The 19,293-nt window shown below is 32.8% G+C and overlaps 3 protein-coding genes across 3 annotated transcripts; all 3 read right to left on the reverse strand.

Moving 5' to 3' along the window:
- Nucleotides 1-233: 233 nt before the first annotated feature.
- Nucleotides 234-1,516, reverse strand: LOC110729112 (steroid 5-alpha-reductase DET2-like). Its single transcript, XM_021908822.1, has one exon. It carries the CDS (start codon nucleotides 1,192-1,194, stop codon nucleotides 412-414), a length of 783 nt encoding a protein of 260 aa, XP_021764514.1. The 5' UTR covers nucleotides 1,195-1,516; the 3' UTR covers nucleotides 234-411.
- Nucleotides 1,517-5,432: 3,916 nt separating this feature from the next.
- On the reverse strand, nucleotides 5,433-7,594 carry LOC110729111 (DELLA protein GAI1-like). The gene has a single exon (XM_021908821.1). It carries the CDS (start codon nucleotides 7,337-7,339, stop codon nucleotides 5,915-5,917), a length of 1,425 nt encoding a protein of 474 aa, XP_021764513.1. The 5' UTR covers nucleotides 7,340-7,594; the 3' UTR covers nucleotides 5,433-5,914.
- Nucleotides 7,595-17,142: 9,548 nt separating this feature from the next.
- Nucleotides 17,143-19,008, reverse strand: LOC110729114 (GDP-fucose transporter 1-like). Its single transcript, XM_021908824.1, has one exon. It carries the CDS (start codon nucleotides 18,537-18,539, stop codon nucleotides 17,508-17,510), a length of 1,032 nt encoding a protein of 343 aa, XP_021764516.1. The 5' UTR covers nucleotides 18,540-19,008; the 3' UTR covers nucleotides 17,143-17,507.
- Nucleotides 19,009-19,293: the final 285 nt, after the last annotated feature.

Genomic DNA, 19,293 nt, shown 5'->3' on the forward strand with positions numbered 1-19,293 from the left:
TATACTTTCAGGCTCTGTTATCTTAAGCTTAATTTCAGTTTAATTTAGCTGTAATCAGTTTAGTTCTTTATTTCTTTCTCTCATAAATAATTCAATTTAGTTCAGTTCAGCTCTAATCAGTTTTGTTAAGCTCAGTAAATTATAAAAGGCCCTTAATATACTACTCCATTAGTATAATAGAAGATGCATTATTAATTTAAACCTAAAATAGAAGCCATTTCACACTAATATGGTGTTTGTAATCATGCTTATTATCTCTTGCACCTTGATCTTAAAATCCCAAATCATTAACATAATACTAATACAATTTATTTTACACATACAATTCACACTTACATCTCCTTAAATTCTAACACAATAACACTAATACAAAAATCATTTGCAAATAATAAATGTAATGTACTTATTTTTTTAGTACAAAAAGGGAATTATAGCTTTCCTATTCTTTGGATATTCATCCTTAAACTTCTCCAAATACCAATTATGATTAGCCATTGCCCTAGGCACCAAATTACAAGAAGTATACAAGAAAAACCCAAACCCGGCCCATGACCAACTCATAATAGCCCAGCCCAACCACTCAATAATCTCACCCAAATAATTTGGGCTACTCACCAACTCAAAAAGCCCACTTCTTGGAATCTTATACCCACCACCTTGGGCCTTCAAGCCCACCAAAACCAAATCCGACTTCACATTTACCACCATACCAAACCCAAAAACCACCATTCCACCGGAAAACCGCCCCCGAAACCACTCATCCAAACCATAATCACAGTAATTCGAGATCCACCTAGTCTGAACATACGAATTCAGCAGATTAAACGAGAAAGCCATCAAAGAAACCGAGATCGGAAAATCGCTGGTGGTTTTCCGGCGAAGACGAAGAGGGTAAACAACGGTGCGGTGGAAGTAGTGGAGGAGAAAGACGGCGAGGAGAGAGAAAGATCGGAGGGAAGAAGAGAATTGGCCAAAAGGGTAGATTAGGAGAGAGAAAAAAATGGTGGGACTTTCCATGAGAAGCCATGAGAGCCACGAAGGGATGGTGGGGCCCCACCCTGAGCGGCGGTGACGGCCGTAAGGGGCTTGGATGAAGTGTAATGCGAGGAATGTTGGGAGGGAAATGAGGTATAGGGTTAGGAGGCAGAGGTGGTAGATGGTGGCATCTACGGAAGAGGCCGAGAGCGGCGACATATTGGTACGGTGTAGGACCCTACTGAATCGGCACCTCGGAAAATCGAAAATTAAATTTGATGGACAAATTATGATTTGAAAGCAGAGGGGAGTAACGAGGGTTTGGGGTGGTTGGATGGGGAAAAATGAAGTGGAAGGATTGAGTGGAAGTGGGATTAGTTGGTTGGATGGGAAATTTTAGGATCTTTACTGGTTCTTGTACTAAGGAGTACTAATTATGTGACCCATTAGTCATTAGTTCATTACTAATTTAGTCATTCTCATTAAATTGGAGTTGATAGTGTCGCGTTATGTTTGTATTGTGATTTTGTATTCGTGTTCGAAATTAAATAGATCTTGTCATAAAAAAATAAAAAATTGTTAAAATTGATCTGTGAATGTTAACACTAATCTCATTTTTAATTGAACGTGTTGTATTAAATCTGTTAATCTATTTAATTAAAATGCGTCGAAAAGTTATTCAAAAAAAAAAAAAAATTGTGTCGAAAAGTCTTGATACTAACCTATTTAGTTCATGACTTCATAATATGTTGTTTGTCTTACTCTGATCTGTAGTTTTTAACAGCTATATTTAAATAAATAAAATTAATCAAAATAGGAAAAAGATTGTCCAATTTTAATTACACGAAGTATTTGATACTCACTCCGTTGGTTAGTCTTGACTCACTTGTCAATGTATGAGTTTTATCATTAATTTATATAATTGAAAATTAATTAGTTACTCAATTAACGGAGAAAAATTCCTTTTTTAATTTTTTTTTGAGGAAAATTCAATTACATACTTATATATGTAGTCGTTTCATTCTTATATACAACAATAGTTTTTTCATTATATATAAATATCTTACATAAATTAATAGAAAAATAAAGAAATCAAAGCTAATACTTAAATAATGAAAAAGTCAAATTACGCCAATAATTCTATAATGAATAAAAAATTCCATTTATAATTGCGATTAATCATCTTATATTCAGATTAAAATTGTCTAGACATATAGTGTCATTTTTTTTATTAAAAATTGATTCATAAATAAAAAGTTGTACAACATATACAAAGAGATTTATAAGTTATAACTAATAAATGTGGAGTACGTGACAATTGAATTATATTAGACATCTCTTCAGCAAAACTACGATCGTTATTGTAAATCATACATTTTTCATACCCTATTTTATATCGCTACTATATTTAGATAGTGGATTAGTGATCGTATCATGTAGTATTTTACTCAATTCCTTAAAACCCTGTATAGCACCTTGTTTATATGAATTATATCCAATGGTAGAGACGTTTTCGAGAGTGAGGGATAGCTCAAGTGGTTAGAGCTCCCCTCCCGATTCCAAGAGATCTTGAGATCAATTCTCATCACCTGCCTTTGTGGCTCTCTAAGCACCGAAAAAAAAAGAGAGACGTTTTCGAAATAAAAAACATAATTTCCATTAATTTCGGTAATTAGTGGAAAAAATTGGCAACTTTGCCTATGTGCCTTGGATTGCAAACTGGCTCTCGTAATGGTTTGCAAATTTTGACCATAAAAAATACTTTTGTTTGGGGGGTTGGGGAGGATGAGTAGTGTGTGAATAGGGACCTCAAGTCACTTACTTTTACAAGAGTTTTGACAAAATAGGATTGTCTATTATTTTATGTTTATAGATAATAGATAACTTTATTTTATGTTTATAGATAATAGATAACTTGATAAGCCATAATATAAAGTAGGAGTGATTTCCATATAAATTGTTCAAAGATTCAAAAATTCCCAAATTACATTTCTTTACAAAAAATTCCCCACATACCGTCCAACGTAGGGATGGCAGTGAGTCGGGTTAAATGAGAGACCCGCCCTATCCCCGTCCAAGTGGGGCGGGTATGGAGGGAGGTTTGGCGGGTGATGGGGCGGGGATGGGTAGAAAATGTGTACCCGCCATGGGTGATGGGGCGGGTATGGATTTTAGAGTAGACCCGCCCCATATTCGCCCCGCCCCGTACCCACCTCATACCCGCACAATATTTCTTTTAGAAGAGTTGAAAATTTATGAAATTTGATACCTCCTAAGACCCAATAAACTTGAATAATGAAAGTCCCAATTTTTTTAACCTAATTTGATATAATCGTCATTAATATGATACAAAATCTACGGCATAAGATAGGAAATAATATTCCTAAAAGATATACCATATATCCTAATGAAATATTCTCTAAATAATATCTTAACATAAGATAATACTAAATATGTTATTCTCTTAAATGATATCTACAGAAAATATATCACACATATATTTTCCGATATTTCATATGTCTAACACCCTTCCGCAATCGTAACGGCAGTAACACGAACGTTGCGATTGGAAATTTTTCAATTTGTTGAAGTCAGAGATGCACACTCTTGTGATGTCTCCTTCAATTTTTTTTTTCTTTTTCAATGATGAGAACGTTCATCTTTTCGAACTCATCAGTCATCAATCAAACAGGAACGCCATTCTTTTTGAACCTGTAAATATAACAATTTTTGATTTTTCTAGAGCAAAACCGAGCTCCAATCAAATATTGGTTTTTCAGAGTAAACCACACTCAAATCTTTTATTGGTCTTTCAGAGTAAACCACACTCAAATCTTTTATTAGTCTTTCAGAGTAAACCACACTCAAATCTCTTGGTCTTTCAGAGTAAACTACACTCAAATCTTTTATTGGTTTTTCAGAGTAAACCACACTCATATCCAAAGGAGCAAAATCATGCTCGAATCAACTCACAAACCTTGTCTCACAGCACAAGGAGAACCAAATATATCTTGTCTCACGACACAAGAGAACCGTTATTTTTCTTTTAAATATTGCATCAAGCATAACGCTGTTTAATTTCTTCATCTCCAAAGACGTGTTATAGTGGAGGAAGTCCACTCACATACTCCCAAAAAAAAAAAATTCTCTCGAAAAAAAATTCACATACACATATATGATACATGTACCAACCCAAAAAAATAAAAATTTAAAGAGTATTAATATTGCATAGCGGAAGCAAAATTTTGAATCCCACCGGTAGGGGGGGAAATTTTTGTGAGCGGTCTCAAGATTTAACCTGCTCTTGATACCATGACAAATTAGAGAGAAAGAGAGAATATAATGGGTTGTTTATTATTCATCCATAGGTAGAGTATTTATACAAAATCTACGAACATAAGATAGGAAACAATATTCCTAAAAGATATACCATATATCCTAATGATATATTCTCTAAATAATATCTTAACATAAGATAATACTAAATATATTATTCTCTTAAATGATATCTACGGAAAATATATCACACATATATTTTCCTATATTTCATATGTCTAACATAGAGCATCATGGCAAAGGGTTTGGGACGATTTTAGGGCAGGTATGAGGTGAGTATGAATATCCAAGTGGGTGATGGGGCGGGGATGGATCCTATCTTGCACCCGGTGGGACGGGTATGGATGTGGATATTGTACCCGCCACGGGTGGTGGGGCGGGGATGGGTATAAGATTTTTAGGCGAGTATGGATATGGAGGTACCATAATCCGCATCCGATCCGACCCGCCCCATTGCCATCCCTAGTCTAACTCAGTATTTAAATTAATAATTTTTTTTTTTACAATTCACTAGTAAACCGCTAATTGAATTAGCGGTTTAGTTGCTAGGTGAAATAATCTTCACAATTGTATGCACAATTTTTTATAAAACCGCTTAGCGGTTTTATCCTTTATGAAACCGTTAATTCAATTAGCGATTTTGTGTTGATTGGATTTTTTTTTTAAAATAAAAACACAACCAACTTGCTTATGTGGACGGTATGGAGGGAATATTTTATAAAAAAGGTGTAATTTGAGAATTTTAGCTTTTTAAAACATTATCTATGGAAAACACTCTATAAAGTAGTGTATTTAGAATTTAATCAAATGTTTTTCAAAATATTAACCATCTAATAATGTATAGTTTTATAATATCATCTGTTACATAACATATGTAATATATGCATATGTGCATACAATTACTTAAATACAACTTGTGAAGTGATATAATTGGCCCGCCGGGCAATTAACCACATGTCGTACTATCTACTCATATAAGTGATACGGAGTATAACACTTGATCAATCAGTAAGTCCGTATCCTTTTAGAGAACGAAGTTGAGTTAGGAGCTATCATCATCTATATATACAGTTGTTTTAGCTAAAAGAATTCATTGACAACTTTTGATGTTAAATAAATCATAATCATGTCTTGTATTGTGTAAAATAAAGTTTTACATAATATAATTTCTTTTCAAAAAAACATACTTCCTCCGTTTTAATTTACTTGATCTCTAGTCCTATAACACGCAATTTAAGGAGTTAATTAAAGAAGACAAACGATATTTTTTATACAATAAAATAAAACCACCAATAAGAGGGATGAATGAGGTTTAATCTCTTCCTTAAATTACGTGTCAAAAGGCTATAGATCAAGTAAATAGAAACGGAGAAAGTATATTGTACTTTGTACCTAGCAAAAGTAGTAGATTATAAGTAGTGGCTATTTGTTTATTCATACATCAATATAATATTCTTAAAACGATTTTCTATATCCTAATGAAAAACAAAAAGAAATAAATCTAGAATTTAATTTTATTTCTTTGATTAAAAAACGAAAATGCACCAAACAATTACAAACATATATAATTTAATGATGGTTTTAATAATTATATAAAGTCATACTATGATGACGAAGATGAAGAAGTTGATCCATCATTAGTCAAACTAATGCCATCCTTATCAGTCCTCACTTGCCAAGCAGAAGCCGCAATTAACGGGCGATTATGCCACCCTAGAGTCAAGCACCCGTCACTCTCTTGTACACTATACCCTTCGCCCGAGCACAAACTTAGTAACATGTTCGCTTGTTTAAAGGCGTTACGTCCCATATGTAACGCCTTAAACCCGGCTTGGATCAATCGACCTTGCCACTTTATTAGTGGCTCGTGTCTTTCGATCCTAGCCGACCCTTCACAACATATTATGTTACATATTTCCCTTTGCATGTACGTCTCGGCTAACGGCTTAGCGGCTTCGAGTTGACAAGCCTCTAACGAGTCAAACATTGCGGAATAATAATGTAACGTTTCCGTGAAACGTACTAGGAAGTCTGGTACGTTATGGTTTGCATCTTGTTCTACCACGGTAACAATTTTCGGGTTTAGACTTTTAATTGACTCGAGAAATTGGTTAATGTTTGTGATAAGTAGTCGATGGAGTTGTAATATGAAATTAACGGCTATAGCTTCTTCGGGACTTGTTTGGAACATCCACGGCTTGATGTCCTCAAGCTGCGATGTTGTAACAACTCGAAATGAGAACTTAACATTAACTGACCGAGCTAGTTGGGCTAGCCTCATCCCGGTTTCATGAAAGAAGTCATGACCATTTGATGTAGATGGGCTAATCGCGGTTAGCCTTAAGGATGGTGGACCGCCGGGCCTTAGAGCCAAGGCTTGGATTAGAGCCGGCCATTGCAAGCCGTGCATTAAATTAAAGTCGATGACGTGTACATGGGCTTGGCCTTCAAAGGCCTCTAATATGGCTTGGTTAGCCGTAAAGTGAGCAAATTTAAGGTAAGGACAAGCCTCATAGAAGTGATGATAGAGTACCTCATTAGACACCGAGCCCGGCCCGGTTAGGCCCGGGTGGCATAGGCGCCGGCTCAAAGCATCAATGAAGTAGCCGGCTACCTTGCCAATCCCACAAGCCGTATTGACACGTGTCATCATCCCATTGGTCATCTCACCAATAAGCGAATTCGCCAATTGGAATTCGCCACGTTGTAGTGCATCGGCACAAGTTAACAAAACATGGACTAACCTTATTCCAACATCCTCCTCCATGTCACACACTAGCTGACTCTCCCCACTTAGCTGCTGCTCATCAATCTGGTCCGTCCACGTGTCACCAATCACCTTCATCAACTCATTCGGCACTGGATCAATATAACTAAGGCCCGGGCCAGACCCGGGCCCTAGAGTAGTAGGCAATGACACATGTTCAGGGACGAACGTGTTGACCCATGATGTAACCCGATCATAGCCGATCAACTCGTCCATATCGGATACCGGATGTGATACACCATAGAGGTCATAGGACCTCATGACATTACTATTATTAGAAATAATGGGATTAGTTGAATGGAAGATATATAGTGTACAACCACTTATATACTATTTATAGTAAGTATTAAAAGTGGGCGGGCCGGGCTTAGTGAGAAGCTAAGAAAGAAAGAGAGAAAATAGAAATGTAGGTTATTAGGAAAGAAGGAGAATATGAAAATGAGAAATTTGGGGAGATATTATTTTGCACATAATATAGGCACATATATAAACCTCTACGTGAAATGTATGTGTAGTGTACTAGTGTTACCACGTGAACTATGCACTAGTTAACGAGTCAAAAAAAAGCTAGTTGAGTTTATAAAATGCTTAATTATTATTGTTTGGTTTGCAACTATTGTTTAATTATAATACTCAATAATTACTTACATAATTTTAGGTAATTTTTATTACTTTTATTATAAGTTTGTACGTATACACGTTTATTTTGGAAAAATTTAACATCACTAGGACAGCTTACGCGTACAATGCGTTCGTCATAACTAGCCAGTTCAAGAAGTCTTTTCGATTTGACCTTATGTTACAATTTAGTTTGTTGTTAGTAGCGCTAATGAGGTAAAATAATAAATAATTTAGGGGTATAAATGTCCACACACTATTTTTAAGAGTTAAAAAAAACAGTTAGCATGAATGAGAGCAATTATGTAAATTTTAAGAGCATAATCGTTTCAACATTATTCATAAAACTGTAGTCATACATTTAAAAGTTGTACTCCCTCCGTCCCTAAATTACATTCCTCTTTCTAGCATTTATTCCTCACATAATAGAGAGAAAGAGGAATGTAATTTAGGGACGGAGGGAGTAAAAGGGTGTAAAATTACGCTTAATTTTAGTTTTAGGACGAAAGTAGGAAGTGATAAAAGTTTTATTTATGCAATGACTAAAAGTGATTTTGATATTCAAATGTCGTGAATGTCGTGATTACTGATTAGATAGAGAAGTTATAAAGCTTTGTCTACTGAATTAACCAATCAATTTTTGGTCCAATTAATTATCATTATTACAGTATTATTATGTTTATTATTCATAGTTAGTTGTTAGAGAGTCCAATTCATCATTAATTAAGACGATTAAGTCCACCATAACTTATTTGGTTGAAAATAGGAGTACTCCGTACTATATTGCCATATTGGTGAAAAAAATAGTGAAAGATAACAATGTCACATTTTGAATATTTGATTTAGACCCTGTTCTTTTCACCTTAAAAAAATAATATTAATTAAAAATAATTTCAGTTCAGTAAAATTAATTTCAGTTCAGTAAAGATAATTTCGGTTCAGTAAAAATAAGTTCAGTTCAGCAAAATTCAGTTTTCATAAAGAAGAATTATAATAAAGAATCAGTAAAAATAATTTAAGTTCAATAAAAATAGTTTCAGTTCAGTAAAATTAAGTTCAGTTCAGTAAAAATAAGTTCATTTCAGTACAAATAATTTTAGTTCAGCAAAATTAAGGTGAATCAAACAGGGCCTTACAGAGTATTTTTCATTGAGAACAATGTTTCTTAAACTTCTTTTCACTTTCATAGGAGTAGTAAATTAGTTGAATTAGGAAACAAAGGCTAATCATATTAATCTCATTGATGTTGTTTTTTATTTTTTTTAATTTTTTTTAAATGATCATTGTTAAGTTTATCATGAACGATAATCCATAGTTAGTTGATTTAACGAGTTTTATTTTTATTTTTATTTTTTGACGAATGAGTATTTAGTACGGAGTAATTACTAATCTAACGACTAAGAACAACTCCAATGGTAAGCTAATTCTGAAATTAGCTTGCCATGCCACCTAGGATTGCAAAGCTAATCTACCTTGTAGCTAATTAATCCCACAATGGTTAAGCTAATTTTCAATAATTTTTTTTTAATTCCCACAATTTGCTAACCTAATTAGCTTAGCTAAGCGAATAGCTTTGCCCAGCTAATTTGGTAATGCAATTCCAATGGTTAAGCTAATTATTTATTAGTTTCATAAATTGCAACCTACTCCTAATTTTACACTGCTGGAGTTGCTCTAATAGTTTTATTGCCTACACATAATGAAGATTAAAATTTACAAAGGTTAAATTTCAGATTAATTTATAAGACTATTGTACTAGCTATATTGCTTAAACAAGATTAAAATTTAAAATACTGACTAGCCTTCACAAATTGCTTAAAAAGGATTAAAATTTACCAAGGCTAAAATTCAAATTAATTAACTTGATATATTCTCTTATCAGATAAATGAAGTAATAAAGAATTACAGAAAGAAAAGTATATAAAAACGCCAAATAAGACTATTTTGTGTGATTCAGTGTGAATATTGACTAGCTATATGTGCAGAATGTGCTCCACAAAAATCTGCCACTTTATGAGAAACAAAGAAGAAAATTTGAAAAAGAAACTTAAGAAATAATGAAATATTATGATTATTAATACAACATTCAATTTCTAGTTAGTACAATGTCATTCATAGCTCTAATTACAGTTGTCACGTCTGACTTGATGATTATGGCATCAATACTTTTATACTTGCACTTAATTAATAGATTGATGTTAATTAATCGTTCCCAAACTAATGCAATACTTTTTTTTTTTGACAGAAACTAATGCAATACTTATCAATAATTATTGCTTACCGTATGTGACATTCCACAACTTTACACTTCTAATTTTCATGCTTTTTATTTACAAATAAAATAAAGGGTAATGCTATACTAACCCTTAGGGCTATATATAAGCATTAAAAAAGTCTTGAAAATTGTATAAAATTAGGAATTCATGACAAAAACACGCGTAGATCAGTGTAATTAGTGTGTTTTTGTCATGATTTTCTAAATTTAAACAATTTTCAAGAGTCTTTTTAATGCTTATATGTAGCCCTAAGGACTATATATATTCAAGAGTTTAAATTTAAATAAAGGCGCAATTATAATTACAATAACACTTTATATATTCATGATCAGCTTTTCTCGGCCCCCAAAGATTGAAACTTTGAGAATTGGAACAACCTTATTGTTACGTAGTTACCTTACCCTTCGGAAAAGAAAAAAGCTTTAATCATAAAAGTAAATTTTATAGCCCTATTGATTTAAAGAGGATTTACATTTTTGTACAAGTGACAACTACATATGACTTAACCTAGTCACATAATCCATAAGTGGAAGATGAAGATGTGGAGTGTGGGCTAACATGACTATATAATTATCATTAGACCTTTAAAGTCCACTTTTACCATTTCTAACTAATTAATCTAGAAAAAGCAATTAAACTAGTTAAGTGGAATCTATCATCATTTTCCTTCATAGTACTATATATATTAAGTTCACGTTCCCTACCAATTGATTAATTATATGGACGATTCTCCATACATAAATATGCATTTATTTAGTTATATATCTATTGATGTAATTGAAAATGTATGACATCTTTTTAACTGAAAATGACTCATTAACCACACCCATCAACATAATCTCCACAAGTTTGACAAGATTTTAAAGTTGATAACGACTTCTTAATTGGCATACAATGTATTAACAATGTTAATGCAATAACACATGTATGTTTTTGATGTGTAATTAAGAAGGATTAACCCTTTTTTTATATAAAATAAATAAATAAATAAATAATTTATGAAGATCGATCAAATTAACGTTTGATGTCCACAAAATTTATATTAAAAGTAATATCTAGCTAGCTTAGTGTACCTGTATATAGCAATTAGCAAACACATAAACTTATTTTAGTGATATTGGAGAATTTTATTTATCCATTAATAATAGTTTTTTTTTAACATACGGCGAAATATTTTATATATGTGTAGATATGTGTATACAATTTCACGCACCAGCTATTAAAATCTTAAAAATAGGGCTGAGCTAGTTATTTATTTTATTCATATCAAGAACATATAATAGTTTATAGTTTTTATTTTTATTTTTAGTTTTAACATACCGCGAAGTGTTTTAGATATATATGCATATAATTTCATGTACATGTTAAAATCTTAGAAATAGGGCTAGTCTTTATTTATTCAATTCATATCAAGTACTAGCCAATCAACAATTTAGACAAATCAAATTTGATATATAGTGCTATGTGTTCAAATTGATGTTCAACCTAACTCTAAAGACTTTTTCCTCTAATTAAATTCTTGGGGTTTGTCAAATATTAGAAAAATCCTTCATTAGGCTCTTAGATCATGATTAATATAGGCTTTAGGGATTATTTGGCAAAATTTTATAAATTGAACATTAATACATTGTTTATGAATCAAAATCCGTTATTCAAGTCCAAAAAGATGGTGCCATATTAGGGACTTAGGGTCTGTAAATTAATACATAGCAGTCAACTCGTATAATGTTCATATACTAAACGTTAAACTTCGTTTTACAATATCACCCAAAAAAGATAAATTTTATATTCTTACCAATCAAAAGAGCTTGAAATTTCAAATTAAAATGTTTTGTACGGAGTATATCAAGCTGATTATATGATAACATCAGATATTATTATAATACATAAAAGACTATGCTAATACTTGATTTTGTGCTCGTACTTCAATAGGTAAGAATGTAAGATGATCATATATATCTCACACTAAATTTATATACAAATATACAATGATAATGACAGTATTCTATTTACCCGATTTCACTTTCTAAACTAATTAATCTTATACGAGTATTATGGGCCTGTTTATAATTACTGAGCTGAACTGAATAGAACTTAACTGAACTGAATATAGCTGAAATGAATATTTTAAAAGTGAAAAAAATTAGGAGCTGAACTGAACTAAACTGATTGGAGCTGAACTGAATTTATTAGAGTCTAATAGACAATCTACAATACATAATTTGATGTACTTCCAAGGTTCAGAGATGTTATTTTTTTTGAGTTTATCAAATACGGATTTACTTGATTTTGACTTATATTGGAACTTATGAGAGTGAGGCTGATTCCAATTCAAGATGAACGAATTTAATAGCTGTCCTAACCACATTAATTAGTGTTTTCCTTGGGTTTGAATGTGATAGATAATACATCGTTCAAATTTAAGTAATTATACTAGCTAATCAAATACTCCGTATCTTATTAGCTAATCCAAGCATGCGTTGGTGGATATATATATATATATATATATATATATATATATATATATATATATATATATATATATATATATATATATATATATATATATATATATATATATAATAGAGAAGAAAATGATGACGTGAGAACTAAATTAAGGGAGGTTAATCGAATTTAGAAACAACAATTGCTTAGTTTTCCTTGAAGAAAAACGTTGTGCATGGGACAAACAACCCTTGTGTCTCACCCTACCGTTGTTTCAGCTGACAATACCAAACTATTCCTTTTATTGTCCTTTGTTTTTAGTTTTTGTAATCTACTTCACTAGTATACTACTAATACCAATTATATTTACTCGTACAAATTTTAAGGAAATTATTTTTTTGAAAAATATAGATAAATGATTATATCTAAGGACCATATAATAAAACAAACTCAAAGAATCGTACTACTTGTAATATTTTGGTTCGACCGAGTAAAATATTGTAACTTGAATTCTAAATTGATAAATTTTATGAACCGATTTTCAAAAAACACAAATTAACATAGTGAAATGCAAATTTATGTACGTGGAACTCAAAGTTAATAATTTAGTACTCCCTCCGTCTAAAAAAGAACGACCAATTTGGCCAAAACTTTGTCCCAAAAAGAATGACTTATTTGCATTAAAACACCACCAATTTGCAAAATATTTGTGCAAAATTAGCTTCCCCATATAAAAATTTGATTTTCCATGTTATTTTATTACTTTCTCTCTCTATTTTTTTACAAACCCCATGTAAATTTATCTTTCCAATATACTTTTACTTCTTTTTACTTAACTACCTTAATACCCGCATAATCAACTCAAATAAGTCGTTCTTTTTGGGACGGAGGGAGTAATTTGAGTCAACTAAATAAAATTAAATAGTGTGTACCTCGTAAAAGTTAAGGAATCTCTTAAATTAGCTCAAGACATCTAGTCAGTGCCTAAATTTGCATGGTTTTATCCATTTGGTTTTTTATGTTTACGTAAAACTTAATTTTCAATAAAAAGGTTATAATTTTCACAACCTTAATTATATGGACCTTCGTTGTGGAATTAAGCTATTATTTGTATCTTTCATTAGTTTTTCTTGTTTGGAACCTCATTAAGCATGGGTAAATGTGAGTAAATTATAGCATGTTGTTTAATTTCAATAGATTGCAATGTACTACACTACTACGGACAGTACTAATTAGCAAAATCAGATTCCTTTACCAACTGAAAACTCTGATCACAGCCACCAACAAGCTTGTAGATAATCGACACAATACTTATTTGATTACAAATTATGACTTATGAGCTTGTATTATAATTTTTTTTTTTCATTTTAGTTAAGCTAAGTTCAGTTCAGTTCACTTCCTCCCCAATCAGTTTAGTTCAATTCATTAATCGAATCAGGCCCTTACATGTTTTCGGTCACACCATTAGTTGATGGTGTGACCACTTCACATATAAGCAACTAGTTGAGTTGTTAAGGGTATAATGATGATCAAATGAGGTTATGTTGATGGATTAAGGGTTAATGCAATGAAAATGGGAGCTACTTGCTAAAAACAGGTTGAATTATTGTTTTTCGAAGGTAAAATTGACTGAAAAGTGAAAACACCTTGTTTTTAGGCAATTTGTATCTAGTACCTTTTTTTGTCAACTAATAACTTGAATTAAATTTTATTTTAATAAAATGTCACCTTAATGACGGATTCTGATCCGGTGTTTTGGCTCTCAATTTCCCACCGATTTTGGTCATGATGGAGCGCTCGAGAGCCGGCTAATGTACAAATAAGAAATCCAAAGCATTTCTACCTTAATTCTTCCCTCTCCTCGTTCATTTATCGATTGAAGGTTATAATTATGCAAACTTGCGTTGCCGATTTGTTACTTTATTCATGGGATCGTGGTCGTGATGTATGTGTCAACTTCACAGGGTCTTCTCCTTTGACACAAACAGGGCTATCTGACTTTGTTCCGGGACGGGTTGTGGCTGATGCGGCTCATCGGAAGCGGGTTAAGTATGAAGCTCGTTGTCTGGCGATTGGATACGGTTTCATTCCCTTCTCCTTTTCTTCGCTTGGGGATTTAGAAAAGGAGACTGTTGCGTTGCTGAAGCGGATTCAAAGGTTCTCAATGACGCAAGACATTGGGGCTCGTGGGGGACGGGGTTACTTCATTGGTTTGTATAAGTCTTTTTGTTTCATTAATTATTACTATTATAAATACGTCCTGGTATGTGCTGCAGCTCATATATTCACTAGGGTAGGCTTTGCTATAGCTAGAGGAGTGGGGCCCAGATTGTATCTCAGCTTCCCACTAATTTATTGTAGGTTGTATAACTTTTGTTTTTGAGATAATAATAATAATAATAATAATAATAATAATAATAATAATAATAATAATAATAATAATAATAATAATAATAATAATAATAATAATAATAATAATAATTATTATTATAAAACAACTTTCAATTGGGGAGGCAATGGTAGATTAATCAAATTAAACTTATACAACTTAGGTGCATGAATCTTCAACTATGTGCATCACACGAGCACAAAGTTAGAGAGAAAATGAAAGTTGAAAAAAAAAAAAGAGTAAGGTACTAATTTACAATTGACTTACAAACAAGGTATTTTCTGGCAATTTTTCCTTTCTTGAATAAAAATATAGAGTTACTTAAATTTTACAAATTGATGTTTTTTCGTAAAATGTATATATTGGGAGTTAAAATTACGCTTTTTTTTTTTTTTTTTTACAAATCGATGTTACTTGTAAAATGTATTGGGAGTTATTGTTACATTATTTTTTTTTTTTTTGAATAAATATTGGAGGTTGTATATTCATTATGGTAAAATTTTTTGAAATAAATTCATTATAGTAATTAAAAAAAGGGCTTGTCAAAAAAAAATATATATTAAAAAAGGGTTAGTAATAAAATTTTAAACCCAGGCTAAAATGGGCCTGGATAAATCTAAATCCAGCCCAAGAGGCCGAGAGAGTATAAAAAATTTGGGCCACGTTATAAATATGCCACAACAACACAGGATTTCTTGCGCATTGTTCCCTTTTGCTCTTTAACTCTTTAGTTAAAAGACCTCTCAACAAAAATACAGCAATTTTTGAGAGTTTTGCAAAAATGAGCATACTATTCTTCTCTCAACAAAACTGAAAAAGAATAAAAATTACTCGGAAAAGCACAATGCTTGTATATTTGTGTTAAGTATAGTAAACCCAACCCCCCAAACATGGTTCGTGGTGCCTGAACACATGTGGTGAGTTTCAGGTTCAAGTTTTGATAGGAGTCATAGAAGCATCATAGATGAGAAATAGATCGGAAAGTAGTCTAGCTCTTACAGACCATTCAGCATATCACCTTCACGCTGTCAAGGAAACCGATGGCATGCCAACTCCAGCCCCAAAAGTTGAACACTGCAATAATCTTCACGAAACTATTCTGTTTATACAAGAAACAAGTTTATAGATAAAACGTCTCAAGTAAAAGCACCATATTATGGGCGCAAATGCTGTACTGTTTGCTAGCAAACACAAAAACATATAATTGGACCAACGGCTTTACACTAGACAGATGAATACATCTTCTTGAGTTATTGCCTGCATAGATTTACATATTCCACACTGTTGTAGTGACTGTCATGCAACACAGTTATTTATGGCAACATGGATTCTTCAGAAATATTTGTTGCCATATGATTCAGAGACTATCAGAATTCAGAACAATAAAACAACTAGATATGGTTCATAATAGTATGGATCATTCAGATTATGTAGTAAAATGAGTAGCTCAATACATCAGGTCACAACATGAATTAGGAAGGGGATAAAAATCTCTGATTAATTCAGAACGACCCGACTCAAAACTATGCAGGTTTGCAGCAATTACGCAAATTGACATAAATCATGGTTTCACAGAGTAAACAATTAATGTTCAACCTCCCATTGAGTGACTACATGGGCTAGAGAAAAAGCACTCCATAGAAACAAGTATACTGCTCAGGATCAAAGGAGAGGAAGAAAAAAATCCTGAGTATAAGAACTTGTATTCAAGTTCAGATGTCAGGTATAACCTAAGTTTGAAAAGCATAGCACAGAGCCGTGATAATGATGTAAACTGAATCATGGGCAAATAATAGCAAGAAAACGATCCAAAGGGCAAATTACTAATGGATTATAAAAAGCCATCTAAATTATATTGATCTAGGTATAAAAGCAATTTAGTGACATAAATCACGAAAGCATAACACAAAAACTATTGGAATAGTGTAGTGACAAGAGTAGAAGAATGGGCCAAACATTAACAGTATCACAATGATATTGATCCCAAAATTACTTCACAAAGTCCCATTATGAGTTGACTCAATCAATACCACAAGCAGTGATGATTGATGAATATTCATGATGGATAAGAGATATTTAGAAGGTGGAATGGTAGATAAGGAATAACATGGACATTGGCATAGCGTAAAGCCTCACAAAATTACACATAAAGTCGTAAACATTACCACCTTTAATTACTGCTTTCAATATAGGCCAATAAAGGATTAAGCAATACCTTGCAAAGACAAACATACTGACTTTGCAAACCCAATTACTGAAGAAAACTGAGCACAAGTTATAAAATTACATTCAAAGCATACAATTTAGCATCACAACACACACTGAGACAATCACGATTGGCAAGAAAAATTTCACCTTATCATTAGATTCATGATGGTTGATACAATTATAGTTACTTTGGCACTCTGAAGATCAAAGAGTGGTAACCAAAGTTCTCTAACTATGACAACAATATATGCTTACTGCCAAGATTATGTCTAGTACTACACTACTCAAAAATAGCAATACCACATACTAATTGAGCACAAGTTAAAAGAAAACTACCAAAGGAATTCATTAATATGATATAACATCTTTGAATCTAGTCCATATAATAAAAAAAATGCTCCTGAATCAGTGATGGTAGAGATATGAACTCCAAGAATAATGCCGGAGTAGGCCATCTTCTTCAATGATAAAACAGCAGAAGTACATATTCACTTCAGATCTTGCCTGAAAGGCCTTTCTCTTCATCCTTTATAAATTTCTCAGCATCACCCTCATTATCACTTTGCTTAGATAGGGCAGATTCACGCGGTGATGGAGCACCAGTGACCGATTGTTGATAGAGCACGCCACCAGTAAGTGTAAAGAGCAAGCAAACAAGCCCGAAAGGGCTAGCATGTTTATCCCAGATCATCACATTAATCGAAACAGTGAGAAACTTATTCACCACCCCTGTAACAGTGAAAGCAGTAGCAGAAATTGCCTTCCTAGCAGCAAACCCAAAGAAGCTAATCAACAACCCAAACACACAAGACAGTGCAACAGCAAAGAATGCTGTAGTATTAAACCAATCCCCAGCACTCGACGACAAGGCATCAAAAACCTCAGTATACTCCCCTGTGATGATCCAAAACACGGGCGCCATCATCAACGACAACACATTGTTGTAAAACACAAAACCCCAAGTGTTCAATCCAAGATTAGTCACCATATGCTTGATATAAACCATTTCAGTAGTAATGGTCACCAAATACGCAACTGCCCACGAATAAGCAGTCAACGTAAACCCCGAATCAGTGGCAACATAACCAACAGCACCACCCAAAATCACCAGCAATGACACAAATGTCAGCTTAGATGGCAAGGGCTGTTTCCTAAAGGTAGTATCAGCAAGGGCAACCAACAGGGGAGTACACGATCGAAACACGATAAATGTATCGACATTGGCGTGTCGTAGGAGGTTCGTATTTGTAAATATAGCAAGGAAGAACACAAATGCAGCAGGCAAAAATTTCTTAGCAATGTCAACAGTAAAAGGATCATGATGCAAAAACCCTAGTTTCCCCAAAATCCAAACCCCTAAAGCAGAGGTTAAATACTGCAAAGCAGTCAACAATCCAGGATAATTAAACTGAGTAATTGCATATTTGTTGATCACAGCTAATAAACTTGAACAAAGAGCATACCCAATTACAAGACTACTAGTTGCATAATGTTGTTTTGTAACCTCCAATTTAACAGGAATCATGGTTACAAAATTTCACCTTAATTTGGGTCAAAAGATGACAAATTTCTACAAAATTTGATACACCCAGATGAAATTTCTTGCTCTAATTGACAAATTACAGCATTTGGATTAATGGGTAGATCTTAATTGCAAGAAATCACAATCAAATCTGACTAACAAAAACAGAAATTCTCATTCATATAAATTGAAAAAATAAAAAAGAGGAGAGAGAAAATTGGGAAAAACCTTAGAATTTGAAAATGGCTGCCAACATCTCACGTCGGTGATGAGAAGAGAGAGAGAGTGTGTGATAGTTAGCTTGAATCAAGGATGGTTATGGAGGAGTTGAATTTTCAATTGAACAATAAATACAAAAAAACGACGTCGTTTCGTAGAAATTTAACGTGAAACCATGTCGTTTTGGTTGGCCGACAGGAAATTTATGTTTGAGAAAAATAAGAAAATGGTTTTAAATTGGGACCCACCAAAAAAGAAAAAAAATCAGATCACGTGGTAAAATGGAAAATGGCATGAGATGGGGTGGTGGTAATGTACCTTGTACTAGTATAAAATTAATTGTATTCTGAATTAGTAATTGCTTTGTCGTGTGATCGATTTGAAGAAATTTCAACCTCTTTTATTAGCAAGTTATATTTCTTCTGTAATTTTAGTCATTTTAGAGGTTCAGTAGATTATTTATAATGTCAGATATTAATGATTCAGAAATTAAATAAATCACTGTTATGAATTTATGGAATTCTGAAAATAATGTCGA

Source organism: Chenopodium quinoa, unplaced genomic scaffold, assembly GCF_001683475.1.
Source record: "Chenopodium quinoa cultivar QQ74 unplaced genomic scaffold, ASM168347v1, whole genome shotgun sequence".
In the NCBI taxonomy this organism is placed as follows: Eukaryota; Viridiplantae; Streptophyta; class Magnoliopsida; order Caryophyllales; family Amaranthaceae; genus Chenopodium; species Chenopodium quinoa.